A 23,651-nucleotide genomic window follows, 5' to 3' on the forward strand; every position below is an offset into this window, starting at 1 on the left:
AAGACCAACACAGGTCCCCTGCATGTACCAGGTCTACTGATCACAGAGTGCTCCAAAGCATCAGCTTCAGTTGTGGTGGAAATAGGACCAGACTTTTTTTTGTTCAATTGTTGTTTTGTTTATTGACTTTTTTCATTTTTTGGATCAGGCTTCTTTTTTTTAAAGATTTTATTTATTTATTTAACAGAGAGACAGTGAGAAAGAGAGAGAGTGCATGAGAGGGGGTAGGGTCAGAGGGAGAAGCAGACTCCCCGCTGAGCAGAGAGCCCAATGGCGGGACTCGACCCTGGGACTCCAGGATCATGACCTGAGCCGAAGGCAGCCGCTTAACCAACTGAGCCACCCAGGTGTCCTCAGGCTTCTTTTCTTTCTTTATTTCTTTTTTGTTTGGAATCAGGCTTATAGTTTTTTGTTTGTTTGCTTTTTTGTTTCTTTTCCTTTACTCTTTTCTTGGATCAGGCTTCTTCTTCTCTTCTTTTTTTAAATCAGGCTTATCTTAACAAACAAATAAAAGCACACCTAGACAAAAGCCCAAACACTCCCCACTGCAAGCAAGGAGGAACTCTGCAAAGGACTGACCTGTGGGAGATAGCAACCAAAACACAACAGCTGAGTGCACACAGCATACACAGGAAACACTTCCTGAAGCACCAGGCCCTAGACAGTGTATGACCCCTTCTTAATTACAGTACTACTCTAAGGAACAAGAAACATAACAAAATGCAAAAGACAGAAACCTAGATATAACAAGACGGAGGAAATCTCTCCAAAAGAAAGATCAAGAATAAATCACAGCCAGGGATTTGCTCCAAACAGATATAAGCAATGTATCTAAACAAGAATTTAGAACAACACTAGCTGGGCTTAGAGGAGCCCGAGCTGCCATGGCTGCTAGAGAGGAGCAAGTCTTCAACTTGCACAAGAAAGTGAAGATGGTCACCAAGTCATGCACCTAGTGCGACCAACAGGTTCCTGCTGCATGTAAATCTTGTCCCTGTGGTTATGTATTTAACAGGAAACTTCTAAAAGTAAAACACTCAGAGAAATCATCATCTTTTACAGAAGTGAACAGTACCATATCTTTGAAATTTTTGTGAATACTGTTTTTATATGAATTTAAACTAGGACATAGTGGAACCACACCAAGTAGAAACATCAATTCTGTCTTTGGAGAAGGCTCTGCTAGTGAAAGGACTATATGGTGGTGGTGTGAAAAATTTTATTCTGGGGATATGAGTCTGAAAAAGGAGCCTCGAGCCAAATCTGTTTTAAATAAAGATCAGTTGAGAACCATGGTAGAAGCTAACCCCAAAAGAGCAATTTGAGGCCTCGAACCAGACTTAGTTTCTGCTACAACTTCTCAACACCTGGCTGCAATAGGAAAGGTAAGACAGTTGGACAAGTGGGTAGGTAACACACCAACTGACGGTTGATCATAAACTAAGATGATTAGAGATGTATACATTATACACATGACATATCTAAAGAGAATCAGGAGTAGCTACAGAATACACTGAATAAATTATTTTCTATTCATTTTTAGGTTATCTGATAGTTCAGGTAGCTATTCAATATTTTATATGATCATTGTGGATATTGATAGTAATATATCATTTATGCAGAAAACACTCAAATAAACCCTATCTCATGAACTTAGAAACAAGAGATGACCAAGGTCTTGCATTACAATTTATCTTATGCTTTACCTACAGGAGCCCCAGCTCCCTTAGATTCATCAAGGATCAATCTATGCAACCCTCATCTACGAGCCTGGCTATGAAACTTGAAAGCCTCACTGCACATTACAGCTGAAAAGTAGAAGGGGCAGGATGGGCTGAACTACTTCAACACACTGAGAGAAAGAAGAAGCGAAAGCTGATTAATCTGAAGGCAAGGGAAAAGAGAGACAGAAGGCCCTTTGAGGGTTATTTGAAATAGGCTTTAACCTCCCCGCTTCCCCCATACTAACCAAAGCTGTAGGTATCAGTGATTATGTTTATAATGATGAATCTGAGTCATCAAGAAAGGACCATGATGTTCAGGATACTGTTTAGGAAGGAAGTAGATTATATGATCTGTTTTAGAACTATTTCCATAAAAAATACTTTTTAAAAAGCTTTTTTCAACACTTATTAAAAAGGTAAACATCAGCAATCTGCAAAACGTATTTATTCAAATGGAAAGTTTGTCCCTAGAGAATGCTGTGTAAATGTTGGTACAGCAATAACTGAATCTATAATGGGTTCACACACTAACCAGGAAGCTGTTTTTCTTTTCTGAATAAATCTCTAATATCTTGTTTAGTTGTGAATTTCTCATAAGACTGCAGAATATGCTAAGCTATCCATTTATATGAGCCTCCTGTTTGTCACATGAACACTGACTTCTGAAACCATCTTTCTGAAGCCAGTATCTGTTCACCACTTTCACAACCCTGAATTAAGACCAGTGAAACTGCAGGACAAGAGAGGAGTGTAATATGGTGAAAAGGTCCTGAATTTGTAGTCACAATATGCAGATTCCTGTTCCAGCTCTGGCACTAAACTGGCTGCATGGTTCTTTACTGCTTAATTTATCTAGGCCTGTGTCCTAAGCTAAGGTGTTGTATATGATTTCTTAGGCCCTTTCAGTTGTAACTGTGAAGTTTTTTAACTGGAAAGATTTTTGTTGAGTAGGCGTAGCGTATCTTATCCAAAACCTTTTGAGATATGAATACACTATTTTCCAGCCAAGCAACCACCATCCCCCAAACCAACAGCAAATAAAGAGAAAATCAACAAGGCACACCCTCCCCACCCAACCTATGCTCAGATTTATATAAAAAGAATCTATGACATGTCATATTCATAATTCCTTGTTTTCTTGCTTCTAAGCCATTTTGATACTATTATTTACTCAGTTAGTCAGGCATACAATGCCTTCAAGGTTTTTTCTGGCTGAAAAAGGTATTAAGTAGGTATTTCTTATCACAGACTGATGGAAATAACTTTCCCTAGAAAAACAAATTCTCACATTCCAAAGTGACACTTCAGTTACTAAAAAACAAAATTATGCAAACTAAAAAGATGCCATTTGGACCATCTTCCTATTTCTTGATAAGGTGGAAAAAAATAAAGTATTTCCCAATTGTATTTCACCTCTGTGACCTATTTGTAGAACTTAAAGGTTAATTTTTTCATAGGGGGTAGGTTTTCTAATTCAGAAATTTGTTGTATAGTGGTGTTCAGATACCCAATCAAGATGTTACAAATGTACAGCTTAGGATGGCATGTAGTATATATATGTTTTCATGGGAATTAGGGAGCTGAAGCCCATATAAGAACTCAAGATATTTAAAAAATTAATTTGAAGTTACAGGACTGAGCTAGTGAGAGTGGGAAGCCTTAGGGTTTGAGAGAAGAAATAATCCTGAAGCTGTTTCTTAAGGACAATATGGTGGTTATGATCACTACCTAACACTTAAAAAAATATATCTTTGTGCCCCCGGAGGTATGTAACAAAATGCCAGATGATAACAGGCAGGTTTACAGGAAAAAGGGTGGAGCAAATGCCAGAAATGGATTTCTATGAGAGAGAAAACAACAGAGGTAATGTACGTCTATAAAGTCAATATTCTCTAAAAACAAAAACATGATTCCCCCAAAAGTGAGTCTTACTAACTCAAAATGGTTTTCTTTAAAACCAAATTTTACAACATATATTCATTCAGATGTCTCTTGTCCACTGATTTTATGCTTAATAAGGAATAATGAGATACAGAGAAATGGTCTCATAGATTGTCTCATAAAAAAAGGTAGAAGGCCAAATTTTCTTTTGGAGGAATTTTACAATTCATAACTCCTTATTAAGGAATTTTTCTGAGATGGTAGATGGCAGCAATCAAGTTACTAATGATCATAAGAATTGATTTAAAGGTAGGATACTCTAATACATGATATTTATGGATGAGGGGGTACACTTTACCCAAAGGAAACAAATACAGAATTAGAAAATGGTCTAATTTATACAAAATTAAGCACATAATCAGGTGGAATCATCAGAACAGAAGAATTCCAAAGATGGGTATTTCTCCTGTCACTAGTACCTCAATTATATCAGCAAGAGTATCATTTGTCTTAGTGTTTACAGTTCTTAGAACCATAAAAGTTCCTTTTTAGTTTACGTATTCTGTCTACACTGATTATAGTTCTGACCCGCATGGAAGAATATGGAAATAACTGTAAATGATAATGGCCATTTAATGGGAAACAAGGCAGGTAGACAGAACTCACCAAATACGAAATATGGTTTTAAATACCTAACTCTATGTTATAGTGAATGCTTTACAACTTGTCAACATAGACAGTATCATATTACCCATGTGACAGCTGTAATCTAGACTCTAGGAGTGAATAATTGTCCTAATAGAACATGTTCTACAGTTAATCAAAAAGCCACATTCCAAGGTGGCTATTCAGATAGCACTCAAAAGAGAGCACTCAGTTACCTTTTTCTCCTGCCAACAGCAGCAGAGCATAATGGATCTAGAAAATAGAGTCTCACTGACAAATTAGTGCCTTTGTTAATTAGCACATGGACTTCAGAAATGACTTTTTACTGGTGGAATTAATATTGTTTATATGTGAATTTTCTCTAGGAGTGATAGCAGAATGCAAACTTTTGCTTGCTCTGCCTAAAGTGGAGGTGCTAATTATCAGGAATACTTCGTTTTCTTCCTTTCCCTCATGGTGGCTCCTCAGGGATCCCTTTAAAAAAGCTGGGGATTCACTGAGCACACTGGAAACCACTGATCCATCTCAATCCCTTCATTTTACTGACGAGAAAACTGAAATCCAGAAGTTAAGTGACTCACCCAAGGACACAACTGCTTGATTACAGAACCATGGCTATACCTTGGTTTCCAAAACCATATAACATTCCCCTTTAGACTCAAATTACTTCTATGAAAAACATCATAATATGTGTATTATGGCTTGTCTCTAAAGATTTACTTTCCTTTATTCTAAATCAGTGGTTCTCAGCCCAGGGCAATTTTGCACCCCTAAGGAACATTTAGCACTGTCTGGATACATTTTTGGTTGTCACAACTTGGAGAGGAAGGAACCACTAGCATCTAGTGTGGAGAGGCCAACGATGTTTCTAAACATCTTAGAACACACAGGACAGCACCCCCCACCACATACAAAGAATTATCCAGCCAAAAATGTCAACAGTCACTCCTAGAAAACATCTCAAAGAACTGAAAACAGATATTCAAACAAAAACTTGTACAGCAATGTTCACAGCAGCATTACCTACAATAGCCAAAGGGTGGAAACAACCCAAATGTCCATCAACTGGTGAACAGATAATCAAAATGTGGTATATTTATACAATGGGATATTATTCAGCCATAAAAGGGATAAGGTACTAATACAAATACAACATGGAGGGGCACCTGGGTGGCTCAGTCATTAAGTGTCTGCCTTCGGCTCAGGTCACGATCCCAGGGTCCTGGGATGGAGCCCCGCATCGGGCTCCCTGCTCCGTGAGAAGCCTGCTTCTCCCTCTCCCGCTCCCCCTGCTTGTGTTCCCTCTCTCGCTGTGTCTCTCTCTGTCAAATAAATAAATAAAATCTTTAAAACAAAACAAAACAAATACAACATGGATAAACCAAAAAAAAAAAAAAAAGGGAAAAAAGCCAGACACAAAAGGTCTTATGGCATATGAAATATCCAGAATAGGTAAACCCATAGAGAAAGAAAGCAGATTACAGGTTGCCAGAGCCTAGGGAGAGGGAGGAATGGAGACTGACTGCTTAATGGGTCTGGAGTCTCCTCTGGAGGTAATGAACATTTTTGGAAATAGTCGCGTAACATTGAGAATGATGAAGTGTCACTGAATTGTACACTTTAACATGGTGAATTCTGTTACAAGAAATTTTGCCTCAAGTGAAAAAAAAATATGTCAACAGTGCAAACCTAACCTAAGTACCAAAGGTTATTTTCTTGTTAAATAGGTAAAAGGCAGAGAGGACTGTATCAAAGGCAAAAAGCACCAAGCACTATAATGAGTTTGTTTGTTTGTTTTTAAAGTAGCTTGACCCTTAAATAGTTACCTCATTTTCCTAGTGAAAAAGACTTGCTAGGAAAAAGTAACGGCTGCTGTCAACTCCAAGCAGATTTGTATTACTGTTATAAAATTATGAAGATAAGGGTTTACGATAAATTGGTGACATCATCTAAACTGCAGAGGCATGAATATGCTACTGTGATAAAGAAACTCTGAAATTTAATACAGGCCGGAAAATGAAATAATTAATTGGCTTTAAACGTGTGCCTTTACTTGAACTATAAACCAGGGAGCTGTCAAATAAAATTAGACATTACATTAAGAGAAAGTCGCTTTACAAGGCTTGTCAGTTTGAATGTTCATTCCCTGTTTGAAAATACAGAGCTGTATGCTCAGAGTTAAAGTTTAGGATTGGCCTCAACTGAGCAGTAGTTCAGCAGTGAATCAAAGAGGTTACAGATTTACTGTGGTAGCTCTAAACCATCTTTCCTTCCACTAAGTCTTGATAAGTGGGGTAACATGTTTGCATTTCTTGGGCTAAAGGAGCCAAGTACGTCCAGTGACCCAAAGAAATTATGCTGCTACGTTTTAATAAAAAACAAAGACTGTAACTGGCACACTGCCACTGTTTTTTTATATGTTCGTGGATATAACAACATCAAGGGCATTAAGTTACCATTAGGTATAGAAAATGAAGATAGAAACTCATTTTTCAGACTTAGATCTTAGAGACCTAGGATTTTCTTCTAGGCTAGGTAAATTTCTAAAGACTAAATAAGGGAAGAGGAAAAACAAAAAATGCTAAGCTACATTATTTTAATTATTCTCCACAAATAAGCCTTGTCTGCTTGCCATCATTCAGCTATTCCCAATATTGTTTTCTATACAATGAAGCAAAATTAATCCTTTCGAAGATTCATGGCTAAATATTATTCCCATTTTGTAAAACAGGTGTAGCCGCATCTTGTGGCTAGCTATCATTAAGCCAACAAAATGAATTTCTTCCAGAAGCTCTGTTCTTAAGGTAAAGACAGTGGAATTCACAATCCATAACTGTATATTAGGCTGATAAAAACCATGAATTGCTGCTCTAGCACTTAGAACATGCAGTAAGAGAAGTGTGTTCTGATATAAAAAAATTCACATGGAAAGCAAGTATGACTTAAAAATCAAATTCTACTCGTAACAAAACAGGGGTGCTTGAGTAGCTCAGTCGGTTGGGTGACCAACTCTTGATTTCGGCTCCGGTCATGATCTCAGGGTTGTGGGACTGAGCCCTGCAATGGGCTCTGCACTCAGAAGGGAGTCTGCTTGGATTCTCTCTCCCTTCTCCCTCTGCCCCTCCCCACCCTGTGCTCTTGCTCACATTCTCTCTCTCCCAAATAAATCTTAAAAACAAACAAACAAACAAAAACATTGTAACAAAACAACTCCCAAAATTTTAGCAAGAAAAATCTCAAGGAATTGCTTTGTGGAGTATTGAGACTTTTGTCATGAATATACCAGTTGCTCAGGGGGTGGGGGGATGAAAACATAGAATAAAGTTTTAATTTCCATCTGAAGATGATAAAGATAAATACTCTAGCATTATATACATAACATTTTGTGAGCCTATACATACACATTTATAAAATCTTCACATTTTCTTGTGAAAACGTTCATTCTCCAGTGAAATCTTATACATGATTTTATTTATACATGCTGTTCCTTTTTGTAACAGCATCTCCCTTTGTTGTCTCCTACTATTCTGGTGTTCCATAATGTATTATATTCTTCCTGTTAAGAAAAACTGCAAAGACAAAAACCTATTGAACAGGAATGGTGGCTTTCACCACATAAGTGGTATTTTAGACCCCTTACTTTAGGCACCTTGCACTATGGGTTGTGTCCCCCGCTGCTCAGAAGACTTTGATATTTGAGGCACTCCACTATCTGATACACGTGTTTTAGCTGTTATCATAAATGGTGATAAACAGTGAGCCATTTCTCTTTGCCCATCTGTCCAGTCCCGCATGGAATATATGAACATCCTCGTAGATCTGAGAAAATATTTTCTTCCCTACCTATCAAATCAACAGATAGCACCTAGGTTTTTAATTGACTTTATATACTACTAATGACTACGGTATTCAGAACATGGTCTATTGGAAAAAAAAGAAAAACTGCATAGGACCTAAGGAAACCTAGGTTTGCATTATGGCTCTCCATTTTATAGGCTGTGGAATTTAGATAAGACCTTCTCTCATTACCTTCAGTTTTATAATACATAAAATAAAGATAATATCCCATCAATATTACATCAAAGGGTTCTCTTACAACTCAAATAAGATTATGTATGAGAAATATTTGTAAGTTATGAAGTGTTCCATAGATACCTGTTGATATAATTATATATTCTTAAAGTCCTAAATACAAAGCTCTAGCTCAGAATTCATATATATGTAGTAAATGGGATTTCAATGACACATAAAATGGACACTGATGGTGGTCTAATAAAAAATTAAATACACAAGGGCGCCTGGGTGGCTCAGTTGGTTGGGTGTCTGCCTTCGGCTCGGGTCGTGATCCCAGGGTCCTGGGATCGAGTCCCACATCGGGCTCCCTGCTCTGTGGGGAGCCTGCTTCTCCCTCTTCTCCCCACTTGTGCTATCTCTGTCTCTCTCTCTCAAATAAATAAAATTGAAAAAAAAATTAAATACACAAGCGTATTCTCATCCTCCCACCACCATTTTTAAGACTTGGCTCACACTTTTTTTTCATGTTACATATAAGAATGATTCATCTAACACATTTTAATATATAATTTCTTCATCCAGTATCCAAAAATAATAAAGAAATTCACGCCAATATTAATTTTAACTTTTCACCTACACCACATGGTTTTCCAGCTGTGTTCTTTGTTTTCTGGCCTCCTCATTAATGAGGCTAGTGCCATGTCTTTGTGATATTTTCCTCTGCTGTCCCTTTGTATGACACACTGAGCTATGTTTGTGAGAATCTTTGCCAAATCCAGTAAAAAACTTCATTGTATGTTGCCAGAAGAGAAAAAAATTACCACATAGTAGCATCTTTTTTTCCCCACTAACAGTGACAGCAATTAGCAAGTGAAATCATGCAAGCTAAGTAAAGCTTAGGGAGAAAAGGATAGAGTCTTTGAGATTCAGGATGTGAAGGATGCTTTTAAAGTGGTCAACACAAACAGTCAAAATGCTATTATAAGCTTCCATGTGTTTGTAAAGTAGCATTTTTTGGAGCACTTCCCTTATCTAATTTCCAGATTGGAAATATGCCCATCCTTGCAGATAACATTACCATGTCCTATCCTTTACAAGAACTCCTTTTAACTGCCTGACCATTTAAACAAAGACTTGCTGAAGCACCTTTTAAAGTAAGCTCCTAAAGATCTCCTTGCTAATGACCTGATGATCATTCTGAAAAGGAAGAGTGGAAACAATAAGGAATGTGTTGCTCTGCCTCAGTGTATCTTCTCTATGTGGTCATGATGAAATCCAACAATCCAAACATTCTCCAAATCCGCCTGAAGCTTGAGATTAGGTGAGGACCAAGCCACAGTGAGTTACTTTGAAAACTTCTGTTGATAGCTGACTTGGGAGTTAGGACCTGGCATGGATTAGTCCCAGAACTTCCACCAGTTCTTTTCAAATTTACTCATGTCTTTTACATTTCTAAAATATCAGGAGATTGGTATATTTTGTGGAGGTTGGGAAAGAACCAGAATCCCGGGGGGCTAATCAATCCCCCAAGAAATCACTGGAGAAAACAGGCAAAATCTGACTCAACAAGGTTCAGGAAGAAATTTTTCATGATTGATCCATAATCCCTGGGGCTGCCAACCTGGGCCCATACTAAGGTATGGCAAGCAAAGTGCCTAGAGCACAAAACATAAGGAGGCACTCTTTGTCCCTTACACAACCCTGATCCCAGCCCTGCTGCCTACACAAGCATCTGATCAAATAACTTCATTTTAACTGTTAAAAGAAGCAATGGGGGTGCCTGAGTAGCTCAACCAGTTAAGCAGCTGGCTCTTGATTTAGGCTCAGGTCATGATCTCAGGGTCACGGATCAAGCCCTGCATCAAGATTTGCACTCAGCACAGAGTCTGCTTAGGATTCTCTCTCTCCTTCTCCCTCCCCTCTCCTCGCCCCTCCTCCTGCTCATGTGCACACTCTTTCTCTAAAATAAATAAGTCTTTAAAAAAAAGGCAGAACCAATGAAAATAAGGACAGCAATGAGCAGATTACACTGCTCTCTTCTATATACTTTAGTTTTTTTTTTTTAAGATTTTATTTATTCATTTGACAGAGACAGAAACAGCAAGAAAGCGAACACAAGCAGGGGGAGTGGGAGAGGGAGAAGCAGGCTCCCCGCCCAGCAGGGAGCCCGATGTGGGGCTCGATCCCCAGACCCCGGGATCATGACCTGAGCCAAAGGCAGACGCTTAATGACTGAGCCACCCAGGCGCCCCTATACTTTAGAGCTCTTCACACACTTTTATATGTATCATTACCTTATGCCAACCACAACTTTCCGCGGCTAGAAGTGCAGAATATATAAATCCCACTTGAGAGATGGACAAGCAAATGTAGGGGAACTCTAGGATATGATCAAGGCAGTAGAAGTAGAATTTGAATTCAGGCCTCTAACTTCATGACCAATACTCTTCTCATTATACTACACAACACCAAGTCTCCCTCTGAGGTCCTTTATGCATCTGGTTTTATGGTCTATGTTGATTAGGATTATTTACGGAGTCACTGGTGGCTAGTTAATATTAACAACAAAATGACCTTGAATTTGTCTACTGTCTACTGCCCATAAATAGCCTCATGAGAAAGGAAAAATCAAAGGAATTCATCTAGTGGTTCTTAATGCCAGGCTTTAACATTTTAGGGGAAATCAAAACCATTAATAAATCAACCTCACAGATGACTTTTTTAATACTGTCACTAGCTGTACAGCAGAATCTTTTTGTTTGTTTGTTTGTTTATGTCATTATCAACAAGGCTTTGAAACCATTGGAAGCATATGGGTAACTTTGCTAAGAGTTGTCAAGAAGCTGGGATTATGACAGGTCTATATATAGGGAGCCTTCTCTCCCTATACTGGGAGATGTTCAGAAAAGAGCAGAAGGAAGGAAAATAAAAGACCCTAGCCAATGAGCAGCATGTGGTCTGATGGTCTTTCCCTGCACTGCCCTGCTTTAGACAAAAACTCTCTAACACTAACCAGAAATACAAGTTAGATGTCCACAAAAAAAACTCTGAGTTGCAAATTTAATTTCCTGGATACACAGATTAATATGGAGAAAGTATGAATTATTAAAAAGCAAAGAGACACTTACTCCTCCCCATGTTTTCTTGTGGTCTCTGGCAGGTCCCTGGATGATGATTCCCTGTATAAAACACAGCACATACACACAGTCAGACTGTGAGTACATCAAGTAAGTTCCATTAAAGCTAATGTGGTCAACATGAGCCATTTCATTTTAGTGCATTCCAATTTTGCCCCCTTACACAAATGTATTCTTCATCACAAACAGGTATCTAACTTCAGAGGACAGAAACACAGCATTCTGAAAGCACGGACTCCATCTGTATCAACTTACTATGTCCTTGTTTATCCAGCATTAGTTTCTGCCCTTTCCAAATAAAAGTCATCAAACTGGTCACCTGCTTATTTCTTACAAAGGCAGTGATATAAACAAAAAATGTTGGACAAATGTTGGCCCAGTTTTAATAAGCAAGTGGCATGTTATTAGTTTGCCTATCCCTGGCTTCTCTTCAGTGTCATTCTGTGACAAATCCAATATACCCTTTACAGTGTAACATTTTCCTGAATGGTGTCAAATAGCAGTACCCCTAATTAAATTATCCCTGAAGCAAAGCAGCCCACAGAGCTATTACCAATAAACAGTATGAATCAATAACCATGAATTACTGACAACAGAAATTTAGTAGGGAAAAAACCACGTAATCCAAATGCAGGTATGCATGGAGGAATAGCAATTCTGTTTTTAAAAGATGAAAATACATACACAGAAGCTAATTCACACCATAATGCTTCATTTTCTTACAGGGTTCAATCATAGAATTACTACACATTTATTACTCACCTGCCACATTCCCAACATGGAGCTAAGGACCAGAGGCAAAATTTTAAGACATAATCTAGCCATCCATTAAGGAATGTATAACCTACTTGAAGTTAAGCATATAGGGGTGATTGATATCATGAAGATGGCCGTATAGGTGATTCCCAACTATAGTCCCCCTCACAAGAAGACCAACTGGCAACTATCCATAGAAAAAAACATCACTGTGAAAATCCGACATTAGAAGAGTAAAAGGACGGGACACACTCTGACCCCATTGCCCATCCCCTACAGTGCCACACTGAGAGGGCTTCCCCCCACCACCTCTGCCCAGGGACTATGGTTTCTACAGTGGGAAGAGAGAGCCCAAGGCAGACACCTAGCTCCTTCAGCACATGGGACCCCTTTGCAGGAAGCCCACTCATATCTTGCCTCACAGGGGTCAGTGGAAGAATCTGCAGGGCTTGACCACTGGGGATCAGCTAGAGATGGAGAAGGGGATAGAGCTTACAGCAGGTCTTGGCAGATGGCATTCCTGCTTGCAGCAACACTGCTGAGCAGAGATCCCAGCCAGCAGATCCAGCCATCTGCAGAGTTGAGCCAGTGGCCCCCTTTGGCTAGGGAACTTGGTTGGCAGTTTTGCATGATTTGGATCCCCAGTCAATGGGCCATACTGGTAGGGGAGCCTGTTCTACCACCCTGCCCAAGGGAAGCAAATTCCCAGCCACACCCTAGTGCTGAGCAAAGCCTCCAGCTCTGCCCATCCAGGAGGCCCAGCCAGAGAACTAGAGCAGCCACAGAGCTCATCCTATAGCCCTGGCTCAGTCAGGGAGTAAAGCCAGCAGCCATGCCCAACAATTTAGCATAGCCTCTGGCCCCACATAACCAAGGAGCCTGAGCAGTGACCTGGGAAACATGGGGGCACAGCCTATTGTACTGTGAGACACAGCCCAGCCTACAATCCCATCCAGTCATGGAGCTCAGCCTACAACCCTGATAAGCAGAGGAGCCCAGACTACTGGCCCTGCCCAATTGTTGAACATAGCCTGTAGCCTTGCCAAGGCAGGAAACCAAGCCAGTAACCCTACCCAATCAAGGAGCATTGCCTGTGACCCCACCAAACAAGGAAGTCTAGCCAATGACCCTGCCTACCAGGTGAGCACAGCCCATGGATTACATGATCAGGAAGATGAGCATGCAGCCCCATTCAACTTCAGGGCACAAACTGTGTCTGTTTACATAAGTCTGTGTAAACACAGACTTCAGCCAGTGGCACCATCTGGTTGTGGAGCACAATCCAAGGCCCTATACAACGAGGGGTGATTGTGGAGCCCAGCCTGTAGCCCTGTCCAATCAAGGAGTTCGACCAGTGGCGCCACCCTGCCAGGGAACACAGCCTGGGACTTTGACCAACCAGAGGTGATTGCAGAGCCCAGCTAGTGGCCCCACCTGATTTCAGAGCACAATTAACAGCCCCACCCAAAGAGATGGTTGCCCACTGATCCTGCTTGAACATGGACCCAGTCAATAGGCCCACCCAACTGTGAAGCCCAGCCAGCAGCATCCCCCCAACCTCAGAGCATGGACAATGGCCTCACCCAACTAGAAACCCCAATAGCAAGCCCTGCCTTCCCACAGAGGCTACCAGATGACCTGTCCAGCACCTCCAAGCTATAGTGACTGGTGAAGGTCTTTCCCTCCTAAAGTGAACAGGTAAAGTCTGAAAGAGGAGACTGCTTAAGCAAATGCAGAGACACCAATGCAAAGAATCAGGAATCGTGAAGAAACAGGTAAACATGACACCACCAAAGGAAACTATAAAGCTTCAATAAGTGACCCTAACAGAACAGAGATCTATAGATTGCCTGAAAAAGAATTCAGAATAATCCTCTTAAAGAACTGTAGTAAACTTTAAGAAAACAGACAGCTAAATGAAATTAGGAAAACAATGCCATGAACAAAATGAGAAGTGCAACAAAGAAAGAGAAACCATCAAAATCAGAAATCTTAGAGCTAAAAATACAACTGCACAATTCAACAGAACAAAACGGCTTACCTATCAATAATTACTTTTAATGTAAATGGATTAAATTCAACAATTAAAAAACAGAGAATGGCTGAATGGATAAAAAACAGGATCCAAAAGACATACTGTCTACGAAAGACTTACTTTAGCTTTAAGGACACATATAAAATGAAGTGAAGAGATAGAAACAGATATTTCAAGCAAATGGTAACCAAAACAAAGTATGAATAGCTATACTTGTTAACATACAAGATAGACTTTAAGCTAAAAATGGTCACAAGAGACAAAGAAGGTCATTATATAGTGAAAAACGATCAATTCGTTAAAAAGTTGTAACAATTGTAAATATTTACTCACCCAACGTTGAAACATGTAAATACATAAAGCAAATGCTAACACAACTAAAAGGAGAAATAAACAGCAATACAATAATAGCTGGGGATTTTAATATCCACTGTCAGTGATTGATAGATCATATAGACAGAGAATCAATGAGGAAACAGCAGACTTAAACAACACTATAGACCAAAGGGACCAAACAGACATAAACAGGACATTCCATCTAACAGTAGAATACACATTCCTCAAGTACACATGGAATGTTTTCTATGATAGATCATATGGCAGGCCACAAGTCTCAACAAATTCAAGGAAACAAATGTATCAACTACCTTTTACAACCACAGTGGTATGAAACCAGAAATAAAAAAATGGGAGGAAAGCTGAAAAATTCTCATACATGGGAGTTAAATAACATACCCCTGACCAACAATGGACCAAAGAAGAAAGCAAAAGGAAAATTAAAAAAAAAAAATCTTGAGACATAAAAAAATAGAAACACAACATAAGAAAAACAATGGGATGCAGGAAAAGCAGTTCTAAGAGGGAACTTTATAGCGGTGAACTTTCAAGGAAAAAAAAAAACAAGCCCAAAGTTAGAAGAAATAAATACTAAGTATTAGAGCAGAAATGAAAGATAGGAAAATAGAAAAGATTAACAAAACTAAGAGTTGGTTCATTAAAAAGGTGAACAAAATGGACAAATCTTTAGCTAGACCAAGAAAAAATAAGATCAGAAACGAAACAGGATGCATTACAAGTAATACCACAAATACAAATGAAAATGAGACTATCACAAACAATTATACACCAACAAATTGGACAACCTAGAAAAAGTTGATACATTCCTAGAAACATATGAACCTACCAGCTAAATCATGAAGAAACAGAAATCTGAACAGACTAATAATGAGTAAGTAGATAGAATCAGTAGTCAAAAACCTCCCAACAAATAAAAAGTCCTGGGCTAGATGGTTTCCCTGGTGAATTCTAACATTTAAAGTTAAGAATTAATGCCAGTCCTGTTCCAATTCTACAAAAAAAAGAAGGATAAAAATCATATAATCATCTCAGTAGATGCAGAAAAAGCATTTGATAAAATTCAACATTCATTCATGATAAAAAAAAAAAAACCTCTCAAGGAATTGGGTACAGAAGGACTACACCTCAACATAATAAAGGCCATATAAGAGAAGCCCACATCACAACATCATACTTAATGATGAAAGGTTGAATGCTTTTCCTCTAAGATCAGGAATGGTCTTAGATTCCCAAGGATGCCCACATTCCCCACTCCTACCCAACATAGTACTAAAGTCCTAGCCAGAGCAATCAGGCAAGAAAAAAAAAAGGCATCTAACTCAGAAAGGAATAAGTAAAATTCTCCCTGGGTGCAGATGATATGATCTTATATACAGAAAAATCCTAAAAATTCTACTAAAAAAAAAAAAAAACTATCAGAATAAAAGATTTCAGTAAAATTGCAGGATACAAAATCAACATACAAAAATAAGTTGTTTAGAGCCTGACAATGAACTGTCTGAAAAATAAAGAATAACCCCACTTATAATAGCATCAAAAAAAAAAATACTAGGAATAAATTTAACCAAGGAAGTGAACAATCTATGCACTGAAAACTGTGTAAGATGTTCATGAAAGTAATAGAAAAACAAATAAATGGAAAAATATCCCATGCTCATGGATTGGAAGAACTAATGTTGTTAAAAATGTCCATACTACCAAAAGCCATCTATAGATTCAACACAATCCCTATCAAGATTCCAATGGCAATTTTTACAGAAATAGAAAAAACAATCCTAAAATTTGTATGGAACCACAAAAGACCCTGAATAGCCAAAGCAGTCCTGAGAAAGAACTAAGCTGGAGACATCACATTTCCTGATTGCAAACTATATTACAAAACTACAGTGATCAAAACAGTATGATACTGGCATAAAAAAAAAAAAAAAACAGACCAAAGAACAGAATCCCAAAGGCAGAAATAAACCCAGGCATATAAAATCAACTAATATTCACTTGACAAGGGAGCTGAGAAAACTCAATGGGGAGAAGACAGTCTCTTCAATAAACAGTGCTGGGAAAACTAGATATTCACATGTTAAAGAATGAAATTGGACCCCCGTCTTAGACCACTGACAAAAATTAACTCAAAATGGATTAAAGACTGAAATGTAAGACCTGGAACAATAAAACTCCTAGAAGAGCAAAGGGAAAAAAAGCTCCCTGAAACTGGTCTTGGAAATGATTTTTTGGATATGACAACCAAAAACACAAGCAACAAAAGCACAAATAAATGAGATTACACCAAACTAAAACGCTTCTGCACAGCAAAAGAAATGATCAACAAAATGAAAAGGCAACCTAGGGAATGGGAGAGTATATTTGCAAACCACATATCTGATAAGGGGTTAATATCCAAAATACAGAATGAACTCATGCAACTCAATAGCAAAAAGAACAACCAAATTTAAACATGGGCAATGGACCCAAGTACACATTTTTCAAAATAAGACATACAAATGGCTAAGAGGCACATGAAAAGATGCTTAAGATAACTAATCATCAGGGAAATGCAAATCAAAACCAAAATGGTATACCACCTCACACCTGTTAGGATGTCTGTCTATCATCAAAAAGACAAAAGATAACAAAATCTAGCAAGGATGGGAGGAAAGGGAATCCTTGTCCCATGCTGATGGTAATGTAACCTGGTACAGCCACTATAGAAAACAGTAAGGAAGTTGCTCAAGAAATTAAAAAAATAGGGCACCTGGGTGGCTCAGTTGGTTAAGCGACTGCCTTCGGCTCAGGTCATGATCCTGGAGTCCTGGGATCGAGTCCCGCATCGGGCTCCCTGCTCAGCAGGGAGTCTGCTTCTCCCTTTGACCCTCTTCCCTCTCGTGCTTTCTATCTCTCATTCTCTCTCTCTCTCAAATAAATAAATAAAATCTTTAAAAAAAAAAAAGAAATTAAAAAAATAGAACTGCTGGAGAACCTGGGTGGTTCAGTCAGTTAAATATCTGCCTTTGGCTCAGGACATGATCTCAGGGTCCCGGGATTGAGCCCTATATCGGGCTCTCTGCTCAGCGGGGAGTCTGCTTCTACCTCTGTCTCTCCCCCTGCTTGTGCTCTCTCTCTCTCTCAAGTAAATAAATAAAATCTTTTAAAAAAGTAGACCTGCTATATGATCCATCAATTTCACTTTAGAATACATCAATTTCACTTTAGAATATATATCTGAAAGAAATGAAATCCGTATCTGGAAGAGATTTCTACACCACCATGTTCACTGCAGCATTATTTACAATAGTCAAGACATAGACAAACATCCACTGATAGATGAATGAAGAAAATGTGATATATATACACACCCAATGGAATATTATTCAGCCACAGAAAAGGAAATTCTGCCATTTGCAACAACACAGATGAACCCTGAAGGCATTATGCTGAGTGAAATACGTCAGACATTGAAAGACAAATACTGTGTGATCTCATTCATATGTGGAAGCTTGAAAAAAAAAAACCATAAAAACAGACAGTAGACGGTTGTTGCCAGGGGCAGGGGGAAGAGGGGTATGGTCAAAAGGTACCAACTTCCAGTTTTAAGATGAATACGTTCTGGGGTATAAAGTACAGCACGGTGACTACAGTTATCAATGCTGTACTGTATATTTGAAAAACACTAAGTGGGTAGATATTAAAAGTTCTCGACAAACACAATTTTTTTTTTTCAGTGAGTAAAGTGATAGAAGTTTATTAAGTGAAGATACATAAAAAGCTCTCAAGAGTGAGAGGGGTCCCTACAGGGTTGCCAACGAGAGCTTTTAGGGTTGGTCTTTTATAGAAAGCTAACCAGGGAACTTAAATCCTTTTAACATCTCTATTGATAACACCTTCAATGGCTTACTTCCGTTTTAGGGGCTGGTTATTCTTTGTTGGTCACAGGTGATTATCATAAAGACACCCACCCTACCTACCTAGGGCAGGGACACACACAAAAAATTAAAACTATGTGAGGTGATCTGTTAACTAATCTTTTGTGTTAATCACTTCACAACATACGTGCATCAAATCAACACATCATATACCTTAAACTTACACAACGCTTTATGTCAGTTATATCTCAAAAAAGCCATGAAAAAAAAAGTTAAGCATATATGAAACAGAGACAATTAGAGAATATATATGAAACTGAGACCTGATAACTAGTTGTGTGACACTGGAAAATAATTTTCTATCTCAAATTCCTTACAAATGAAGGGCACTGAACTACATGTGTTTCCCAAATTGTCCTCCACAGGATGTTAAAAAGTACATTATTCGAAACCAGGGCTCTGATCAAATAAATGTAAGAAATGCTGTGTTAAAGTTAAATGGGTTTATTATAAGACTCTTCAGAGCCTTAAAAATGCTAATTAGCAATGTGATCAAAGTACAGTCTCTCAGCGTATTTGGCTACGTAATCCTTTTTGTAAGTAATCAATATTTCTCAGGAGTCCTATTCTTTGGAGCTCAGTTTGGGAAACTGGACAAGGTAACTACTACACCCTGTTGCAGCTCTGAAATTTCATCATTTTCTAACAAGGTAGTGATTGTATGGAACAAAATTAACATAAAGTGAATGAAGAAAGAAGTCAGGGGGGTTAGATTCTCAGAGAATTTTTGAACCAAAAGGAACTTTAGAAATCATCTAATGGTTTCTCTCATTACCCCTCCCCCCTTTTATTTAAAGCTGAAAACCACCGTCAAAAAATCTTATACAGAACACCAATACATAAAATGGGCTAGGGCCAAACTCTGCAGGTTCACTTGAGGAGGATGGCTGTAGTCCCACTCACTGGGATTTCTCCTTGAGGCAGCCTAGATATACCTCATCAGAAAGCCAGCACCACAGGAAGCAGAGTCTGAAATCTAGTGACCCCCTGACCCTTCAGATGAAGCTATTCGTGGAAGGCTCTAGGAAAGAGCTGGAACTCTTATACATATTCATAGGAAGGTCTTTTACCCTTCCCAAGTATCATCTTAACTTTCACTGTAAACCCTCCAAGTCAGAAAACAAGTATTATGTAAAGAGAACTAAAAAACTGTCCTCAGTCCAGGAAAAATCATATGAAAGTTAATGTACTAAAATGTAATCCCTGTATGAGAAATCATGAAAGAGTTAAGCAGAGGAGTCTTATGGCTAAATTTGGATTTTGAGAAGATATCTCTGATGGCAGTAGGGAAAGGAGATCTGACTGGTGAGAGTACAGTGATATCAGAGATGCTAGGTAAATCTGGCAGGACTTCTTGTATTTTATTTCTTCTTTCTTTAATATTTAATAAAGCCTTTTTGAAAAGAATCCAGCCCCCTGCATTTGTGTCGGAGGAACCACAAAGGAAAGGTTTGTCAGGCATGGGCCAGGACTTTCAAAGAGGACTTGCCTCTCTAGAGGTCAACAACACAGTGGAGGACAGGCATCAAAAAGCAGCCCTCTTCCAGGGCAAGATGAAACTAAGGAGGCAAAAATCAGTATCACCTGTCAGTTGCCTCACCTAGTGTTCCAGGAACAAACCTCCAAAGATCAGAATCTTGTTTTAAAAAAGACAACTTCCTTACAGAGATAAGAGGTTCAAGGCCTACTGTCCACATTACTCCCAAACCCTGAACTCCCCCAGTCGCAGGTTACCACCATGCTTCTGATGCCAGGGTGTAGCCTGCTCTTTCCACCGGATTCTCTTTTTTCAGCCGTGCGCGTGTGTGTGTCAGCCGTGTGTGTGTGTGTGTGTGTGTGTGTTTTCTAGTTTTTATACCTCTCTAAGTAGGAGTATTTGTCAAACTTGATTCTCAGGTCCCCATCCCAAACTAAAGCATCACTTCTAGAGTAATGGCAACACGCTTTAAAAACAAACAAAAACAACTACAGCAGAGCAGCTGTTAGCCAGACATTAGAAAATAAAAATCACTGTTCCGTGGATTTACCCAGCCTGGCATTAAACATTCTCTATAACCAGGTTCCACCCTTCTTAACAGTTACACCACACTCTGGCCAAATCGGCCTCCACCCATCCCTTAAATATGCTTTAACCTGTTCCAACTCTATGCCTCTGCTCTTTTCTTCTGCATTATTGACACCTACTAAAATCCCATTCATCCTTCAGTATCAGTGAAGCCTTTCTTCATTACCTGAACAGGAAGTAATCTTTTTCCTTTATACTTTTATACAATATGGAATTTAGGTGCTATCTCATACAGATGTGCATATATTACAGTATCTCTCAGACTGTCCAATTCTCAGAGGGTAAGCAATTTGTCTTCTACATCTTGTCTAGTTTGTGCAGGGCACTAGATCATTCCCGATGAGGGTTCTAGTGGCCTACACAAACCAGGCTTAGGGGAAGCTCTCATATCAAGTGTATTTAGGACACATCATGCTTCCCTAAGTTTTCCTTAGTATAGATCACTGCATCAAATTACAGTCATTTACATACCACCTTAATCAATTTCATGATTTTTGCTAGATGCATTTATCATCTATGCTTCCTTCCTGGTTTTTTACTTCAGTATCCACTTTAGCCCTGTCCTATAAAACAGTATAGGAAAGCATGGGTTCGATTATGTTTTATTTTTCTAAAGCATATGAAATGTGTAACTATTAAAATTCTCAAACTTTTTCAGGATTTCCTACAGTTATTTTGCACATCACCAGCAGTACACATTGTGGAACAATGTTCATTCCTGTCGTTAATTTAAAAGTACTTATTGTCTTTTACTTGCCAGGCACTGCTCTACTCTTTAGGACAGTTGTTCTAAACTAAGGGTAATTTTCTCCCCACAGGACATTTGGCAATGTCTAGAGATATTTTCATTTGTCACAACTGGGGAGGAGTGCTACTAGCATCTAGTGCGCTGAGGCCAGGGATACTGCTAGACATCCTATAAGACACAGAACAGCCCTCCCACAACAAAGAATTATTCAGTCCAAAATATCAATAGTGTCAAGGATGAGAAACCTTGCTTTAGAGAAACAGTGGCAAAGAAAAGAGACAAATGCTTTTCTAGAACTTACAATCCAGTAAGAGAATATTACAGATTACTCTCTTCCAGTATGTTCAAGTAAGATTCCTTAGTCTACAATTGACAGGGCTTCTTCTCTGTATTTCTTATATATGGAAGGCATGCTGGCGCTAAGCTGATTTCTAGTATCAGAGCCTCTTAAATAATGGTAGGTTATACATCCTGATGTAGGTTCCACCAAGAGGTCAGAGTATGGGCTTTGCCACCACACATACCAGGGTTTGAGGTCTGCCCTGCCAATTACTATCTGACCTTGGGCAAGTTATTTAAACCTCTTTAAGCCTCAGGTTCTTCATCCATAATGGGGTTATTAATGGTAGCCCTAATTTCATAGGCTTTAAAAGAACATTAAATGATACCAGAACAGTTCTTGATAACAATAAATGCACATTTAGCAGGACTAACAAGAATGATAACTATGATTTTCTTCTCCCAAAGTGTCTTGGTTCAGTCTAGTTCTGGTAGTTTAATTTCTAGTTGATCCATCTGGTTCAATACATTAAGTAGAACTACAACTACTTAAGATAGAGAATAATGTATATTTTATGAGCTGAATTTTTAACAATAAAATCTGATTTAAAGTTGCAGCTCCAGCTGCATGTACTATTTAAATTTGGAATGTGTACCATCAGTTCTTTAAGAGCTTCCCTTCCCATCTTCTATGTCCCTTACATGCACTTACCCCTCTTTTCCCAGCCTTCCAGTGACAATCGTAGTCTGGAAACGCCTAACCCTGGTAGTGATTCTTCTTCTAGTGATCCTTTGAGACTCAATTATGTCTAACTCTTGATTAGTTTTGAAACACTGCAAGCTACATTTTAATTTGTAGAGAAGCACTTCAGTGCTGGTTTTATTTTTCAGCCACATGGCTCTCTCATGACTGATTAGGTAGGCAATCACTTCCCTATCCTCCCCAGTACTCAGATACACCGTTACATTAATTTCTGGCCATGCTACTAAAGGCTTTGCCAGTCCTAGTCTCCTGCTCTTCCCTAAGTCCCAAAGCCCCTTCTCATTTTTAAGGCTAAAAGGGCCTAAGGGTCCTGTTGCATAGGACCAGTCTTTCTAGAGATGAGATGGAGTCCATTCTTTCCTCAGTGTCTTTTAAAGCCTCAGCTCTGGACAGCTGCCTAAGGGCTCTTCTGTAAGAGATAGGTTTCTACGAGGTTTCTGAGTGCGTCCCTACTGCATCTTCTCCACTTGAAATAATAACGATTCAAATGGTAATATATTATATTTCCACAACCATAAGGCAGTTTCACATAATCATCTTATCAGTGCTTGCAACAACCTCATGAGGTAAGTACAATATCTATTGATAAAAGATAAAACTAAATTTCAGAGGAATTGACTCACTCATGTTCACATAATTAGTAAGTAGGGGTGTCCGAGGCTTGTTGTCTTTAACTTAACATACTCACATCAAAAGTGCTCACATTGTAACTGTATACCTCAATGACTTCACAAACATATCTGTGTAACTGGCATCTAGATCAACACTCAGAACACAATCCAGGATTTTAATCTAGAGTTCCTGACACCAAGTCCAGTGCTCTTTCAATCATGTATGTAGTCATTCCACACATATTTATTTACTGCTTACAACATTTCAGTAATTTTGCTAAGCACTGGGGATTTGATGGTAAATAAAACAGATGTGCCCTAATAAAGCTTACAGGCTCTGGGGAAGTCAAAATAATTTTTTCAATATACATAAAGGAACATAAGGTATTAGAGGAACTGAAAGAAGTTTAGTATGGCTTTAGCACGACCCGTAAGAGAGAAGTTGGGAGTCAGAGACAAAAGATCAAATTATAAAAAGCTTTACTGGGGGAAAAGTTCGGATTTTATTCTAAATGTATTGGGAAACCACTAAATAATACCTCTGCATTCATAAAGAAAGCTATTCCCCAAAAGCCTGCTTAATTAATTCTTCAATTACCCTAACCTTTAGGTACTTACTATGTGCCATTCACTTTCCTAGGTCCATTAACCTCAATGTATAACAAATGACATAAAGGTCTGAGAAATATATAAGTAGT

At 38.7% G+C, this 23,651-nt stretch overlaps 1 protein-coding gene and 1 pseudogene across 1 annotated transcript in view; one reads left to right on the forward strand and one right to left on the reverse strand.

Annotated features, from left to right (window-relative positions):
* The window catches only part of PRRG1 (proline rich and Gla domain 1), a 79,310-nt gene extending 67,851 nt beyond the window's left edge, over positions 1–11,459 (reverse strand). Inside the window, exon 1 of the mRNA XM_028113325.2 lies at positions 11,414–11,459. Coding sequence (XP_027969126.1) covers positions 11,414–11,423 — 10 coding nt within the window. The 5' untranslated portion in view covers positions 11,424–11,459. The remainder of the gene's footprint in view (positions 1–11,413) is intronic.
* LOC148163117 (histone-lysine N-methyltransferase SETMAR-like) lies at positions 885–1,433 on the forward strand (annotated as a pseudogene).
* Positions 11,460–23,651: the final 12,192 nt, after the last annotated feature.

Source organism: Eumetopias jubatus, unplaced genomic scaffold, assembly GCF_037043125.1.
Source record: "Eumetopias jubatus isolate StellerSeaLion01/CBP00866 unplaced genomic scaffold, mEumJub1_p1.0 scaffold_11, whole genome shotgun sequence".
Lineage (NCBI taxonomy): Eukaryota > Metazoa > Chordata > Mammalia > Carnivora > Otariidae > Eumetopias > Eumetopias jubatus.